We start from the raw sequence: 18,151 nt of genomic DNA on the forward strand, positions 1-18,151 counted from the left end.
TAAAAATATCTATGGCCCTTACCTCTATCTATATACCAAGTACCAATTTAATTCACATACATTCAAGAGGTACCTACTTAAGAATAAGATGGCGGGGGGCAGGGGGAACAGAAGAAAATAGAAGTGAATATTTACCAAACTTGTGTATGGAAGAGACTTTTCAAGGATAAATTTTCTGGAAAAAAAATCACAACTTCCAAGTTTCTTAAAAAATAAAGGTGACCAGAGCATCAGTACTTAATAACACAACAAGCAGCAGAGTGGGAAAAGAATTTGCAGCAAATAAGACAGGAGTTAACACCTATAATACCTAAACACTTCACATAAATTGGTAAGAAAAATGCTAAAAACTTCAGTAGAATGATCAATATAGACATCTCAGAATATAATATGGGGAAATTTACCTCTCAATATACTATTTCTACCTTCTTGAGTCTAAAGAAACAAACCAAAGTAGGAACAAATATATTCATTGTGATGTTTATAATGAAGAAAGATTTAAAATAAACACAAGGTTCAGTGATTAATAAATAGCTTAGTAGAATAGCTGAGTAAATTACGGCCCATTCTCTCAAGCACAAGCATTCATTGAGCACCTACTATAGCCAGGCTCTGTGCAAGGAGCTGAAGCTACAAAGACAGACAAAGCACGGTCTCTGCCCTGCCTTATAGTGCAATGCAGCATATTGTTTGGCGATGGGAGAAAAGGCATGAAGTAGACATTTATTGAGGGACTACTGTGTGCTTGGCATTTTACATACATCATCACATTTAATCCTCTGAGGTGTTTAGCCACACAGCATTTAAGTGATAACTTGGGGTCACGCCATGCAGCTTGTACCGAGTCGTCTACATCTTGCCAAGTTCCATTCTCTCTCCCATCCCTTGTCCTCACTCTCTGCCTCTCAGGTCGCTCCTGAGAACAATGATGAGTATCAAGTTTTGGCCAGAAGAAGGCACTTTAGCTTCAGGTCTCCCTTCCAACCAAATCTTCAGTTTCCTGCAGTGTACAATTTTGGAGTCATCACTGCCTAGGACTCCCAAAGGCTTTTCCTGCCAGCATCTAGAGAAATTCCTCTCCCTCATCCTACTCTCCAGCTTGCCTCTCAAACTCTCCAGAGTGTTCCTCAAACAAAGGCCCCTCCATTTGATGGAATCCCATCTCCTGTAAGTTAGCTGGGGTTCTACACAGCAGAAGAAATTTTCACATGCAAAAACAAGCAGACAAACATAAACCTGTAATGGTTCCCCAATACCTGATAACAAATTTATACACCAAAAATTAAATTTCCAGGCCCTCCAGTACCTGCTTTCTCCCTACCCATTGTTCCCGAAAACATCCTCTCTATTTCATCAAATTCCATTTAATAAGCCACTTGGTAGCCAATGATTCCATTTCAGAAATGCGGATATAAGACAACACAATAATAAAATCAGAACATGCAAATTTAACAAAAGTAAATAGTAACGCAAATACAAATGATATGAAAAGAAGTTAAGTGAGTATTAAGCCAGGCACAGAGTAAACTTTGCAGCACATGTGAATCTGTGCATGCGTAATGATTATTAAGAACCTAACAGGATTTCTGTACTCACGATTAAGCTTCATTTCAAATGGGTAGAATGCATGCTAATGAAAAGCTTTCGTGACTCTCCGCATCCCATGCCTGAGGACCCCTTAATAGACAGGGGCCACACCAGGGGTCACACAGTAGTCTGCTGACCACGCTTCAAGGAAAAATCCAACAGGAACTATTGAAATGGAACATAATTTGGGAAGAGGTTGTGGTGGAGTCTAGTGAGGATGGGGAAAATGTTCCAGAAGCCAAGAGGCCAGTACTCTGCCAAATGGTTCCTGGTCGCCCTCTGGTAACAAATGGTCCCTTCTTTCCAGGAGCACCCCCAGGAGAGCTGCAAAGAACAAACTGGAGGGAGGGCACAGGGCTGAGGAGGAAAAGGAGGCAGCCAGTGAAGCCTCAACTGAGAAAAAGAGATCTGTTCTAGGAACAGCAGCCCGGCTGCCCAGAGGCAGACAGTGAAGAGCAGCTAGAAGGCAATCGCCGTGGGCTGAAGGCCCAGGAGGAAGGGAGGGCAGGGGAGGAGTAAAGAGCTCTGGTTTTGGAGTCGGGATCTACACAGATCTTTGTGGCTGAGGAGGAAGAGACACAGGTATCCTACCTACTCGCCTTCAGTAAGGGGCGTCCTGCTGGTTTTGCACAGGCAAGTAGGAGCTGGGCCCGACCAGGAGGTTGGCCCCGGGCCCTGGGGAGGGCTGTGGTCTTACCCAGGTCAGCAGCTCCCACAAGCAGATTCTTTGCTTCCAGTTCTCTGCCCCCAGCTGGGCCCCTTGTGTAGCCACAACCTCTCCCCTGGGGACATTGGGGTCAAGAAATGACTCCTGGGCCAAGGCAGAATTTGGGTGGCACTCTGCCGGGTTTGAAGAGGGGTGGGTGGGAGGAGGCTCAAGGGAATTGTCATCAGAATATCTCCTTGGTGGTGTGTCATGTTGTGGTAAGGAACATGGTTGGCATCAAAACCAGGTCATTCACGATGAGAGCACTTGAGCCGTAAGGAGCATGTTGAGCCTAGCTTAACTTTCCACGCAGCTAAAGAATGCACATCTGTCCATCAGATAAGCTTCCTGCCTCAGCTGCTTTCAGGGAAAGGCATCTGAGAGTGGCTACGGAATGGGGCATTTTAACTTAGTTGAAGAAAACTTGAGTTCTGGAGCCAGACGCCCTGGATCCAAATCCCAATTCCACCTCATCCTGGTTGTGTGACCTTGAGCTCCCTGTGCCTCAGTTTCCTCATTTGTAGCTAAAGCTAACACCAGTGCCACTTCACTGGGTTGGTGGAGGATTAACTGAGATGTAACATGGTATATAGCACTTAGAACAGTGCTTAAAGCAGAAGTTCTCAACAAACCTCAACGACTGATCTCTGTTCTCCAGGCTTTGCTGGGGTCTCTGCTCTGCAGCAAAGGGTTAAAGCCGCATTGATTAGAGAAATGTGGGTCTAGAACTAGTTAAACCAGCATCTCATTTTGTTGCCAAGCAACCAGCTCTGAGTTCTCCAAATGCGCAGCTTGTAGCTTGGTGTGCTGGGGCTGCCCCCAGCAATCCAGCCCCGTCAGGCTGCGGCTAAGCATGGTTTTATATTACTTTTGAGCTCATTTCAGATTGTGGAGGAGGAGGGGGGCAGGCACAGACAGCACAGTCATAAAGTATGAGGAAAAACAACGGTTCCAGCTGGAGGAGCTCACAATGGGCAAAAAGATGAGAAAACAAATGATGAGGTATGCTCCCACCCACCTGGAGCAGTGAGAGAAGTCGCCCAAATGACGCAACCTTCCCGGGGTTAGAGAGATGATCATAATGTTCAGAATGGGACCCTGCCTGGATCAAGGGGCCATCTCTCCTTCCTTGGATCTGAGGTTGCACAGCCTGGGCGCAAACCTGGATATGTGGTTCTATGTTAGGAAGGGGCAGGATGGGCAGTCCCGACCGTGGTCCCACACCCCTTCTCTCAGGGAAGTCAGGAGGAGTGTTCTTCCCTCAAATATTCATTCATTCATTCATCTACATAATTAAACGTGTATTAAGTATCTATTTCATACCCAAGATTTGCTAGGCACTGAAGATAAAATTCAAAGCAAGACAGTTACTCTCTATCTTGTCCTAGTTCTTAGTTTTAAAAAAAAGAAAAGAAAAGAAACCTACTCTAGCTAGCTTATTAGATAAGGTATTTGTTGAAGGGCATTCAGTAGCTCAGGAAATTTCCCCAGCGTTCAGAGAGTTAGGCTAGGTGGCTACACAGCCAGGAACAGTGTGTAGAATACAGGTCTGGATTGCTCCAACTGAGCCCCTACTGCGCCTGCAGCTGGGCATGGGCTCTGAGACTCACACCACGGTCCCAGGCAGGGACCCTTCTTCCAGGGCCTCTGTCCCCACTGCCTCTGAAAGCTTCATTTCCTGCTCTCACTCCATGACTTTCACGTGGCATCTCTTTCTTCACTGAGGTCTGGCTTGGGTGCCTATGATTGGTGAAGTCTGGGTCACATGTCTGTGCCCTGGCTGCAAGGGAAGCTGGGAACTAAATTTCTTTCACTTACGAGATAGGAAATTCTCCAAACATAAGAAGAGTGTAAACAAAAGTTCTCTGCAAAGGAATTTGAAGGAAAGAGACTTTATTCCAGTGAAGAGTTTACAAACCTGAGAGACATAGCCTTTGGTGTAAAACAAAGATATGCATTCCAGAGAACAAAGAGAGGGTTCACTCAGGCTTTAAGTTCCCAATCAGGTCAGTTTATGAAAATGAAGGATTGAAACTTAGTTCCAATTGGTTGACACAGCTAAGCCCTGATGGGTTGGTTCAGGTGAGCTCTAACCATCCCAATGTTGAACAGAGCTATGTGGGTTTCAGGGAACTCAGAATAAGTGTGTTAACTTTAGTGAGCAAGTAGCCACTTGGCTCTATTTTACATTTAGGCCGTTAGCCACACAGGGTCCATCTTGAAGGGTTGACTCTTTTGGGTTCACAGTTGTTCACGAGGGTATTCCAAAGTGCTGGGCAGCCACAAAGCCTCTCAACTATTTCCTGCATCCTCCTAGCCTTCTGCAGCTCACAGTCTGCTAGAGGAGTCCCCTCAGGGTAGCCAGTGCTGGCCCAGGGGAAGCACAGATGCAAGAGGGACCCCAGAACGATCCCCCACTCGGATAACGAGGTCGAGGAAGGCTCCCCAGGGGCAGCCCAATCCAGGCTGATATTCACAGGTTGAATGTGAGCTCATCATGGGGAAGGCTGAGGGAAGTGAGGAGTGCAAGAGTCCAGCGTCACAAGGGAGCGCAGCAGGTTCAGGGAAGGGAGAGATGTTCTGTGTGGCTGGAGCAGAGGAGGGTGGGGCAGAGCAACCCTCTGGATGCCCTGAATTAACAAGCCCTCCCAGTGATTCCGTGTATGGGAAATCTTGAGAAACATTGCTTTAAATCATATGCTTATCTTGCAACTTTTTGAATTTTCAGTATTAAGCATTATGTAATAATTTCCCACAATAAAAAAATGAGCAGATTTCCCATCTCCCCTCTCATTCCAGTATTGTGTATTGTAATTTGGGTTGATCACTATCTGGTATGCATGTTTATATAATTATGTAAATGCAATTCACAGCTGTGTATGTAGTATTCCATAGCTATTTTTCTTTCCTGCACAAATCTTTATTTTACATTAATATATAACTGTTGTTTTCCCCCCAGTTGCTGAGTTTTCTCCATACTTACCACTTATTTATGCTCACACTCTCTCCTCTCAACACATTCAATTACTTTAGTTATTCCATCAATTTCACTTCTTGAAAAAGTCTTTTTTAATGACTTCTGGACTGGGATCCTGTCTGGGCCTGGGCCACAGCTGTCCCCTGCTGGCTCCCCTCCCCTGGACCCTGTATTGGATTTCCTGTTTCCTGGGGTCACTTCTACCTGTGTCTCGCTTAACTCCCTTATTGTGGTGGGGCTTCCCAGAAAAGGATGTGTTAGTGGTCAATTGAGATCCCGTGTGCCTGAAAATGCCTTTAGGCTACTCTCTTGATAATTTGGCTGGGTATAAAACTTGTAGTTGGAAATAGTTTCTCTCAGAATGTGGACATTGTTGTTTCCTTGTCTTCCACTATTCCAACATCATCCTGTGGCATGTGAGGAATCTGAAGCTATTTTGGTTTCTGGTCTTTTTTTATGTGACATTTAAAATTTTTTGAATTTTCTACTTTTTCTTGCTCTCTTCCCCTCTCTCTTTCTCTCTCTGGGAGACTTTAGGATCTTGTTTTTGCCCCCAGTGCTCTAAAATTCCATAGTGATATGTCCTGGTTGGACTATTTTCATCTACTGTTCTTGGCACTCATGTGCCCTTTCCATCTGCAAACTTGTGTTCTGGGACATAGTCTTGAATGATTTCTTTGACCATTTCTTCCTCTACATTCTTTGCCTTTCTTCTTTCTGGATCTCATTATTTGGAAGATGGAACTCCTGGATGAGCCCTCTTTTTTTTCTTCATGTTTAACTTCTCCCACTTATCTTTGTCTAGGAGACTAGAAGTATCTTCTATGGAGAATTTGACCATCTCAGGAGAACAGACCTAGAAGTGCTAACTCCGGGGGACTTACCCATGCACAAAAAACTTCCAGTAACTGTTTTATTGCTCCTCTCTTAAATATAAGCAGATGTCCAAGGATCATCAGGCACTTTAGGAAAGCCTCTGATATGACAAAGCCTAAAATTAACAGATAACTGTAACTTGGAGAAAATAGAGACTATACAGAGAAAAGAAACTTTTAAAAGTTAATAGATTATTATTAACATCCTTAGGGAAATAAGAGAAGACATTTCATTTCTAAAACAAGAACAAAATGCTTGGAATATTCAGAAAAACGAAAAAGAATTATTAGCAATATGACACAACAAGAATGAAAAGTTCAAAAAGTGGGTTGGAAGATAAGGCTGCAGAACTGTTTGAGGAGGGTGAGCACAAAGACATGGGAGCCGAGTGGGGAAGGAAGGCTGGAAATTATGTGTGTTGGGGGAGGTGGTGGTGGTTGGGGAGAATCATTAGTTATCTATTGCTACATAACAAATTACCCTGAAACTTCATGGCTGAAAAAAATAAACTTGTATTATTTTACAATTTCTGTGGGTTAGGGATCCTAGAACAGCTTAGCTGGGTGATGCTAGCTGAGGCCTCTCATGAGGTTACAGTGAGGTGTGGGCTGGCTACAGTCATCTAACTAGTCTGGGTTCTATAGAGATGTAACAAAATATTAAAAGGAAATTTTGGCTGAAGCACTAGGAGACAATAGATACCAAATTCCAGAAGAGGTGCTAAACCACACGCAAAATTTACCAAGGAAGTTTCCAAAACCTGTTGACATAACTTCTAAACCCTTACTCACACACTTTGAAAATACTAAAGGATCAAAAGCAGGAAATTTCTGGGGAATTTTGGAAGATTTCTTTATAAAGAGAATCCCTCTACTGCCACCAAAGGGAAAGAGACGGGGAGAGGCTACCTCCTACCCCAAGTCAAGAGAGAGAAGGGCTTTCAGGAGATCACCTAGAGGGCTCAAAATATGCCGCCTACAGTTTGGGTAACATGGTGTTCTGGTGATTAAGCATCCTTGATCCCTGCCTCTCCTGTCCTGCCCAAAGCCAACCCCCCTTTCCCCTAGTGAACCGTCATTTCCTCCCAGCAACTCTCCAAGCTACCTGCCCCTCTTCACCAACCCCACTGCCGCCTGGGGGGGGGGGGTCCAGAACCTTCCCCTGGTTCCTCCACAACCCGCTGAATGTCCCCATCCTTTCTCCACGCCAGCCTCCCTCCCTCGCTCACTCTGTGGAAATGCGCCTCTGACTCTAAAGCCATCGCGGACCTTGTCCGAGAGCCACATTTCCACAAGCTGCCAGGCGAGGCCAAGGCTGCTGGTCCATGGAGTAGCCAGATGTTGTGTCTAAAATTTGAATCTAAGTATGTTATTCCCTTCTTGGAAATTCTTCAGTGGCTCTCTGTTGCCCACAGGCGTTGTGTCAGCTATGTTAGTCCGATCCCCTGTCCTGTGTCCCGCATGATCCCTGACAGGTTTGTAGCTCCTCAAATCGATGGGCTCTCTCAGGCCCTGACCTTGCTTGTTAGGCATCACCCAGCCGTCACCCCCTTCCTGCCCCCCACTACCCCCACTCGCTCAGTAGGTAAAAGTCACCATGGGAGCCCCCCATGGGCTGTCTCTCCCAGCCCTCACTGCCTCGAGGCACTGGTCTGTTCACCTGCCCACCTCCCCACCTACACGGAAGAGGACAGCCTGGGGGCAGAAGTTCACAGCTGTTTGCTGGGCGAAGGATGGAGTCCCAGAGGGACGCACCGTCCTCTCCTCTGTCAAACAACAGCTGTCTGCCCCAGTGGATTCTAGGGGACGCTGTCAGGGGTCATTTCTACTCACTGCACCTCCTACCTCCTGCCTCTATATTTCTTTGGTCTTAAGACCAACACTCTGATTTTGTCTTTGGCAGAATCCCTGGGGATTGTCGAATCTGCAGCCTTTGCTGTGCCGTCCACTGCGGAGATCTTGAGTGTGGGCCCCTGGCAGCCTCTCCTGGAACCTGATTCTCCATGCCAGCCTGCTGTGCCACAGTTTGCCAGCGTCTTTGCACAGGGAGCCATGGGGAGCTGAGGATGGGACTATGGCCCAGGAGAAACTGCTCCTACTGCGCAGGACCGAATGCCTCTGAGAATCAGGGGTCTTACTCAGGGAACCCAGAATTTTCCAGAGTGACCTAGAGCCACAAAGGCCCAGCTGCTCCTGGGAGTCAGCCCACTCTCCTGACACCAGGAATGTCTGTTCAGCATGGCTAGGAAACTTCGTAAAGTCCCCTGTCCTGTCCTCTCCCCATCTCCCCACCACCACCACCCCAAGACATAGTGAGATCCCAAGACATTTTAAGGCTCACCCAGGATTGACACCATTGTTGGCCGAGCCGCTTTGCAGTCCCATCCCATGAACTAGGGCAACGTTAGGGAAGGACTGGAGTGCCAAGAGGCAGATGGCAGGCGTGGGTTCTAGTCCCCACCCTTCAGTCTGCCACTTGCTGGCCACATGCAATCACTTCTCTGCTCTGGGTCTCTGTTTCCTCATCTGTACAATGGGTTTGTGCACCTTCCCTGTCAGCCCACAGAGTTGTGGTGAAGGTCACATGAATTGGCAAGTGTGAAAGTGCTTGTAGAAGGGGACCCACAAAGGCAAGGGAAGCTCATGTGTTAATAACGATGAGGACCAGGCCTAAGAAAAGGGACAGCAGAACATGTTTGCCTTGGCATTTGTTACTCCCCCAGGTCTGGTCGTTTCTGGACCAATCCCCATTTAGACCATCTCATCACTCCCTCCCCAGAAGAAAAGTTGGGCACATAAGTTGCTTGACCACATTACTGTGCATTCATTTACTATATTACCTCCTGAGGGCATTGTAATTTTGAAATGAATGAAGGCAGGAAACCCAAAGGAAGGAATCGATAATGCAGAAACACAGACACAGTGAGATCTGTTTGAGTGGCACCGTTTGGGAAGACTCTCTTATAACTCTCAGATCATCCCATGGGTCACTTAACCCCATTGTCAGGGAAGCTCCATGCTTTTGTGGGCTGCACTCTTGAACCTCAGCCCAATGCTAAGGCCCCTTTCTCATGCTGCCAGAGAGCGTGCAGTTGAGAAGCGTGATGGACTCAGAACTACCAGTGAGTGGACTGTTATGGGATTCTGCCTGCATGTTCCAAGTGATCTGCAGGGTGAGGAAGAGGCACAAATGAATTGTTGACAGCAGTGTGGCTTTTTCTGGAAAGATGAGAGCCCACTCCAGGCCCCCAAGACTATGCAGAGTGAAGGAGAAGAGATTGCCCCCCGTGTGGCCGAGGCAGAACAGTCTCAGCCCCTCTCCGTCCCTGTGTCCTCTGGTTGTGCTGCCTGAGCCATTCCGTCCCAGTCTTACTCTTTCAGAGAAAGCCACGGTGTCTCTGCCCCTAAACACCTGCACAGGCCACGGTCATCGTGAACTGCCTGGGACAGGCCTCTATGGCCCTCAATACAGCCTGAAAGTGGGAATATGACCTTGGAGAAACACAAAACCTGGAAAAAACACAGCCAGCCTTCCTTCAGGAAGCTGGTTTTCCAAACCTTTCCTCAGGATTTTATTAGGTCTTTCAAAGCAAGGAGACGAATAAGTGCATTTTTTCTGCAGCACATGGGATCACCCTGGACTTGAATCTCAATCCAGCAGTCTGGACCCCACGCGGCCATGCATGTCCTGTGCGCACTACGCCCTGCCTCGGGAGAAGGCTGGCGATCGCTGCCCTCCGAGGGCGTGGTAGGGCCCTGCCTCTGGCATCTGCTCCCCAGCAAGGCGGCCGCCACCTTCTACCCAGAAGGCCTTCTCTTCCTCCCAGAGGGCATTCTCTTCCTCCCAGAGGGACTTTTTGTCTTCCCACAGGGCCTTCTCCTCCTCCAGGAGGGCTCTTTCCTCTACCCACAGGGCCTTTTCTTCCTCCCACAGGGCCTTGTCCTCCTGAAGAAGGTTCCGGTCTCTTTCCCATAAGGCATTGTCCTCTTTCCAGAAGGCCTTATCCTCCTTCCAGAAGGTACGGTATTTTTTCCAAAAAGTTTTCTCTTCTTCCCGGAAAGATTTTTCCATTTCCCAGAAGGTTTTCTCCTCTTTCCAGAAGGTTTTCTCCTCTTCCCAGAAAGGTCTCTCCTCTTCCCAAAAATCCAAGATCTGGCCCCGGAAAGCAAGGATCTTGCCTCGGAAATTCCACATCTCTTCCCTGAAGTCTTCTATTTTCTCACGGAAGGTTCTTATCTCTTCCCGAAAAGCCTTTTCCTCCTGCAGCTTGTGGATGAGTTTCTTCCGGCGAATGCTGGGAGGGGACGACACCAGGGATCGGACGCAGACAAGCCCTATCCATTTGCCCACCTTGAAGGGGAACATCTTCCTCGCCAGCCAGAATGGCAGGGTGGCCGCGATGGAGGACAGGGCCGCTGGCCAAGTCCAGGTCAGCTGGTTAAAAACCCTGTGGGGGCACCAGAGAGAACATGTCCATGAGTACCACGTGCCAAGGACAGCCCTGGGGTCCGTACTGTTCAATTTGGGAAAATTGGACCCCTGCTCTCTTTGTCCTCGTGGTGGCGTTTGTGAGGGACAAGCTTTGGTAGAGAAACATGCTGGGTGGTCGTGGCCTTGGGCTGAAGAGGCTGTCAGTACATTCACACTCAAGGCTGCACTGATTCTCAGCCAACAAGGACAGTGGTTCTAAACCAGGGCATCAGAGCACACAAGTGTGACGTGGTAAAAGGTGTGTCACTAACAGTACCACAGCCCAGAAAGAACTAACTTTTGTTAAATCACTCAGAGCTAACTTAAGGTTTTGGCCTTCTCACTTGGGAAGTGCTCACATCCTCCTGGGGTGGGGGTGGGGGGCGGGTCCTCACAGCAGGGGCCTCACAGGCGACAGTGCTCTGCTCCCAGCCTCCTGGGACACAGAGGGTGAGGCCCACTGACCTAGGGGAGTCTATCTTAGTAGAGGAGTCTGTTTTGGGAACGGAGGTTTAAAACAAAAAGGAGAGAGGCAATGGCAAACGTTGGCAAGGATGTGTGACGAGAGGACGCTCACACAATATTGCGTAATAGCTGACAGTTATGAAGACGCCACATTTACCCAGCAGCTCCAGTCCCAGATACAAGCCCTGAGGAAACTTACGAACTGTGACCAGGATACACATACAAGCATGTTCGAGGAGCTTTGTTCATAGGAGCTCAATATTGGAAACAATCCAATGATGGTCACAATAGAATGGAATGAAAAATGGCGGTATCTCCACGTGATGGACGCACGGCTACCTACTGCAACAGTGTGGAGGAATCTTATACACGCAATGCAGAAAGAAGCAGGAGCAAGGAATTTCAAAGAGTAAAGTTCCAAAAGAAGCAAGACTAAACTCCATTGTTTAGAGGAACATACTTAGGTATGTTCACAAAAAGGAAAAGCAAGGAAGTGCGTCCCAGAGTCAGGACAGCAGTTGCTCGTGTGGGGGTGGTGGGTTGGGACTAAGGGCTGTGATTAAGTGAGTACTTGCGAGGGGCTTCTGCGGGGCTGGCAGTGTTCTCTTTCTTTGCGTGGGTGGTGGTTTCATGTGTGTCATTATAAAAATGTGTTAAGCTGTACGTGGATATTTTATGTACCTCAGTTAATACAGTATATTACACAATGCAATCAAAGCCGGGGCAGGAAGAGGCAGAGGGAAGAAAAAAGGAAACAGAAAGAAGGGAGGAAAGAAAGAAAGAAGGAAAGGAGAGAGAGGGAGAGAGAGGGAGAAAGATTTCCAAATTGTTGTCATGTATCTGAGGTGTCAGATGTCAGAACTAGCCACAAAAATTCCAGTAACTACAAAGGTGGGGTGAGGGGTGAGGAAAAAAACAGGGCAGGGGCTATAGATTAGGGTGCAGGGAAGAGCTCAGAGCAGCCAGATACAGGGCGCATGCGCACGGCAAGAGCTTTGGTTTCCATTTTGTGCTTTCTGGAGGAAGCTGCCAGCGTCCAGCCCACTCAGTGGACCTCACTAAACACCATGCTGTGGAGCAACATGAGACTTTTCAAGGGGCTTTCCCAGTGTGTGTCTTTCCATTTCTAGTTTGGGAGCAGGGAGTGGGGGAGAAGGAAAGACACACAGCTAGCGTGTGTGTGTGTGTGTGTGTGTGTGTGTGTATGTGCACTGTGGGCAGCCACCCAGTCACACAAGCCAGAAACCTGGGACTCATCCTTGACCTCTTCCTCTCCCTCACCAGACTTTTCATCAGCCATCAAGCTCTACTACTTAACATTTCTTAAAGCCACATCACCCTCCCATCTGCCCCCTACACTGTAGCCCTAGGGGCGTTTCCAAATCACTGTCCCATCATCTCACACCTGCTTACACACCTTCAAAGACCCCATAGCACAAATATCAAAACTGAACACGCTAGTAAGGTCCTGTGCAACCTGAGTCCTGCTATCCTACCCAGTCTTCCCTCAAATCTAAGATTCAGTGACAATGAGGTATATTCAGTTCTCAGGACCCTGTCTGCAGTCTCCCGCCTCTACGCAGAAGCACATGCCATGTCCTGTAAGGAGATTACCTTTTCCTCTTGCTGTGGGCTTGAATTCCTATTCATCCCTGGCCCTCTGAAAGCTCCTCAGACCCTCCAGACAAGGTTCCTCACCACCTCTCTGATGTCCCTGTCTCGACATACTCCTGTTATTAATACTTTTCAAGCTTGACTGAAATGACGTGTGGATATGTCATCCTGACATCCCTGTAACCCAACATCTAATATAAAGCTGTGCATATAGGAGGGAATTGATAAAAAAATGTTAGTTGAATTGAGCTGAATTTAATTGAGGTTTGGAACTTTGATTTGCTATTATGTCCCATTATGGTTCTTTGTCTAGGATCCCTCAAATATGCTAAGTTCCCCCCCACTTCCATGCCGTGCTGCTCTCTCTCCATGGATAGCCTTGCCTAACCTCACTTCAGTTCACCTAGATGATTCTTCAAGACTCAGATAAGGAGTCACCTCCTCCGGGAAGCCTCTCCTGATGCCCCCTTGCCAAGCTCAGACTGAGTATATGCCCCTCCTGTCCTGCTAGGAACACCACATCTCCCATCTCCATGTCCTGCATCCAGAACAATGTCTGGCACAAGATAGATGTTCAGGAAATATCAGCTGAATGAACGACAGTTTCGTGGGTTAGAATGTTGGAAAAAATTCATTCTCCAAGTTTTTCTCAAGTTACTACTAAACTATCTTTGAGAAAGAGATAAAATAAGTACCATATCAAATATGTAGATGTATACTTAAATATAAACTACAATATAAAACTAGATGTGCATCTATGTAGATATAAAACATGAATTAAAGAAACATGCCTAGTCTTCATAATTATACTTTAAGACTAGGAACTTATTTTTAAAGGAAATGTCATATATTACCTTATGATTAGAACAAATACTAGACAATCTAAAGCCAACAGTTACCTACTGTTTAGCTGTTTCCCAACTGGGCAAGTCCTGTAGCCCTCAGAGGTCAGGGCATCATTGTCGTGTCAGATCCCTAGTGATGTGGGTGCGGGCTCACCCCAACACTGCCTGCAGTGACCCTGTGGACCTCTCCGTCCTGCCCCACAGGATGGAGAGGGCCAAGATGGGGCCCTGAACGAGAGACGTGAAAGAAAGGAGAGAGCACCTGAAAGGTCTGAAAGACTTCGCCATCTTCCATCTTTGACTTCATCAATGGGATGGTGCAGTTGATGACTCATCAATGATTATGATCTCAGATTCTGTCTGGATTGTCTCCAGGAGTGGGCTGCTAGGAGATCACTTGCAGTGAGGGATTTGTACGTGGTGAATGACTTCCCTCTCTGCTTCTAAGATTCTTTGTCTTTGACAGTTTGCTTGTGATGTGTCATGGTGTGGATCTCTTTTATCTCACTTGGAGTTTGGTGAGCTTCTTGGATATGCAGATTTGATGCAGTTTTTCATCAGATTTGAAAGTTTTTGGCCATTATTTGGCAGATGTTATGGGCTGAGTTGTGTCCCCCCCAAAATTCATATGCTGAAGTCCTAATCCAAGTACCCCAATATGACTGCATTTGAGATAAAACCTTTAAAGAGGTAACAGGAGCTGGGTGCAGTGGCTCATACCTAGTGCTCTGGAGGACCAAGGCAGAAGGATTGCTTGAGGTCAGGAGTTTGAGACCAGCCTGAGCAAGAGCAAGACCTAGACCTGATCTCTACCAAAAATAGAAAAATTAGCTGGGTGTGGTGGTGCACGCCTGTAGTCCCAGCTACTCGGGAGGCTGAGGCAGGAGGATCACTTGAGCCCAGGAGTTTGAGGCTGCAGTGAGCTGTGATGATGCCACTGCACTCTACTTGGGGTGAGAGAAGGAAAGAGGAAGAAAGAAATAAAGAAAGAAAGAAGAAGGAAGGAAGGAGAAAAGAAGGAAAGAAAAGACAAAGGAAGAAAGGAGGGAAAGAAGGAAGAAAAAAGAAAAAAAAAGAAGTAATAGAGTTAAAATGAAGTCAATAGGGTGGACCTTAGTCCAATATAATGGGTGTCTTTATAAGAAGAGGAAATTAGGACACAGACACACACAGAGATGAGATTATTTGAAGACACAAGAAGAAGGTGGCCATCTGCAAGATACAGAGAGGCCTCATAAGAAACCCATTCTATTGACACCTTGATTTATTGATTATTGACTGAATAAATGAATAGAGTTTCAAATAAGAAGCAGAGGAAAAGATCTCTACTTGCAGGTTTTCTCTCTCTATATATGTGTGATTTCTATTCTTTTACTCCTTGCCATTACACTTTTTATCCTTGAAAAGTTTCATCCTTGCCTTCCCCAGTTTCTTCTTCCAGTGGCAGAAGAACTTTTTTTTTCCTCATCTTGCCTGTTTCTGGGGACGTTCTCTACATCACATTTGCCTGTGCGAATTCCTTTGGACCTTTGTTCTTGGTGGTTGTGGCAGATTGTATTTTCCAAAGATGGCCTTAATATCCCCCATCCATATTCTCTTCTTACACTGTGACTTCGCCAATGCCCCATCAAAAGGCAAAGTCATCCCTTCCCCTTGAACCTAGGTGGACCTTTGGTTGCTTCTGCCAACAGAGGACAGGAAAAGTGGTGGTGTGCTGAATAGCAGGGTGCTGGAGCCCTTTCAGCCAGCCAGAGTGTTTATCTGCTCCCAACTCCATGCTCACAGCCTGAAACAGGCATAGAGGAATTATTTATGTCATGAGATATAAATGCTACAAATATATGGCAAATGCTACAAATCACACACACACACAGAGCACTGGTTGATAAACATTTACCAGCAAACCACTGTTTCTGAGGCTAGATCATAAAAGGTGATAGTTTCCTCTGGTTCTCTCTTAGTACACTTGTTCTTAAATTCTAGCCCACATGCTGTAATAGAAGCCCAGCGTACATGAAAAGGTCCATGCAGTTCTGGCTCATGGTCCCAGCTGAGGTCCTAGCCACAGCTAGCACCAGCTGCCACTGTACATGTGAGTGAGGATACCTTCAGATGACTGAAACCCCAGTCATTGTCTGTCTGCATTCATGTGAGCGACCCAAGTGAAAACCTTCCAGCTGAGCCCTGACAACCCCTAGAACTGAGAGAGAGAGAGGAAATGATCATTGTTGTTTGTATTCCTTAGCTTGGAGACATTACACAGCAATAGATAATCAGAACCGTGGTACTTGCTCTTTTCTTTACTGTGGCATCATAAGTTAAAACAAAGTAAAATACATCTATTTAACATTTTTAAAAATGTTATATCCATTTTACGTGATAAATCTTCATGCTCAGTGTGAGATTCACTGATTTTTGCATTCATTCATTTATTCAACAAATGTTAGTTGAGTGCTAAATAAGCATCAAACCCTGTGCTCGCTGTTAAGGATAGAGGAGCTCACAGTCCACAAATAGAGAAAAAATGGAAACAACAAAATACAAACGTAGTGTGAAAAACACCATAGACGTGTGTCCAGGATACACTGGGGTACATGAAGGAGAAAGGGATCAACTCTTTCTTGACTGGAGGTGCACAGAAAGCAGGAGATAGTCTAGGAATATTTAGGAAGGGATGTCTGGGCTGAGACCCGAAAGCTGCGTGTATTTGCAGGTTCTTAGTGGGAAGGGTTTCCAAGACAGAGAGCAGCCCGTAAGAAAGGTGTGGGAGCTGCAGGGATCAGATCCTTAAGCCCCTGCTTTGCATGACTGGACCTTTTAATGCTAGAGAGTTGCAGAAGGATTTATGAGTGGGCAGGTGCATGTTGAACCATGTTGAGAATTACCAGGCTGGAAAGATAGGCTGAAACCAGGTTATAAAGACCTTTGATTCTATCCTGAGAAAAAATTCGTGGTAAAATATGAATTTATATTATTTTAAGTTTGTTACAAATCAGCAAACAACATCATGCTTAATGATAAAACATTCATGGCTATGTGTCCATAATTGCACATTGATTTAATGGTACCAACCAGCTACAGCTGCTAACTCTTCTGATTAATGCCTCCATTCTTTTTCTTTTTCTTTTTCTTTCTTTCTTTTTTTTTTTTTTTGAGACAGAGTCGCACTCTGTTGCCTGGGCTAGAGTGCTGTGACATCAGCCTAGCTCACAGCAACCTCAAACTCCTGGGCTCAAGGGATCCTCCTGCCTCAGCCTCCCAAGTAGCTGGGACTACAGGCATGCGCCACCATGCCTGGCTAATTTTTCTATATATATTTTTAGCTGTCCATATAATTTCTATTTTTAGTAGAGACGGGGTCTCACTCTTGCTCAGGCTGCTCTGGAACTCCTGAGCTCAAACGATCCGCCCGCCTTGGCCTCCCAGAGTGCTAGGATTACAGGCGTGAGCCACTGCGCCTGGCTGGTGCCTCCATTCTTACTGGTCAGGGCCCTTGTCCACTTTTTAAATGTTTTTAAAAAATCATCCCTGAAAATATTATTAAAATCAAAACCAAGACAAAGTGGATAGCACTCACAATTTTGTATACAATAGCCAATATATTAGACAAGGAAATTAAACGAGAGGTACAAATATTAGAAAGGAAGAAATCATCATTATTTATAGATGAGAGAATCACTTAAAATTTTAGAATTGATAACATTCAGGAAAAAATAAGAGTAGAATGCCAATTCTCCCCAAATTGATATATAAACTTAATGCAATCTCATACAAAATTACCAAAGTTTCCCTCCCATCCTCCAGGAGAAACTTGACTAAATAACCACCTTAAAAAAATGTAATCCGGAAAAATAAATATCTGAGAAAGATTAGGGAGAGCCAGCTGCTATAGTGTCTTCTGCCTTAGGACCCCAGGTAGGAGAGAGCCAGCTGCCAAGGCTGCAGCTAAGAAACAGCTGGGAAAGGCAACTGTTTCTCAATGAGACAGCCAGGGCACATCGAAAGGTGGACAGCCAGCAGCAGGCGGTGGGAGCGAGGGCAAAGAGCCCCCAGCAGGTGGCGCTGTACACCTCCCCAACCCTGACACCCGCCCACAAGTTAGGGACAAGAAGACAGGCATTGTTCCTTTCCTCAAGCCCGTGCTAAGGCGCCACTGTTGTGTAAGAGCCCTGAGTAAATGGGCTGAAGCTGGCAACCCGACAGCCTGTGCAGGGGCGTGCCCGCGCATCCTCCCAGGGGGCCTCGGGGACGCCGAACTTGGCCCTGAAGGAGACCCTGGGATTTTCCCGGAGCACCTTGTACAACTCCCGGTTCCTTAGAATGTTAGGGCTTGACTCCCTCCAAGCCCCCAGACCCAGGAGTCAATGTGTTTATAAAATTGTGGTAAAATACACATAACATCAAACTTACCATCTTAACCATTTTTAAGTGTACAGTTCAATAGTGTCAAGTGTATTCACACTGTTGTGCAATCAATCTCTTTTTTGTCTTGCAAAACTGAAACTCCATACTTAATAAACAATAACTCCTCATTCTCTCCTCCCCTCAGCCTCTGGCAACCATCACTCTACACCATCTCTAGGAAAGAAGACTATTCTATGTACTTCACGT

The 18,151-nt window shown here is 46.3% G+C and overlaps 1 protein-coding gene across 1 annotated transcript; it reads right to left on the minus strand.

Moving 5' to 3' along the window:
• Positions 1-9,842: 9,842 nt before the first annotated feature.
• On the minus strand, positions 9,843-10,511 carry CCDC70 (coiled-coil domain containing 70). Its single transcript, XM_069467253.1, has one exon. The coding sequence runs from the start codon at positions 10,509-10,511 to the stop codon at positions 9,843-9,845; it is 669 nt and encodes a 222-aa protein (XP_069323354.1).
• Between the last annotated feature and the right edge of the window lie 7,640 nt (positions 10,512-18,151).

Source organism: Eulemur rufifrons, chromosome 4 (assembly GCF_041146395.1).
Source record: "Eulemur rufifrons isolate Redbay chromosome 4, OSU_ERuf_1, whole genome shotgun sequence".
Classification (NCBI taxonomy): Eukaryota; Metazoa; Chordata; class Mammalia; order Primates; family Lemuridae; genus Eulemur; species Eulemur rufifrons.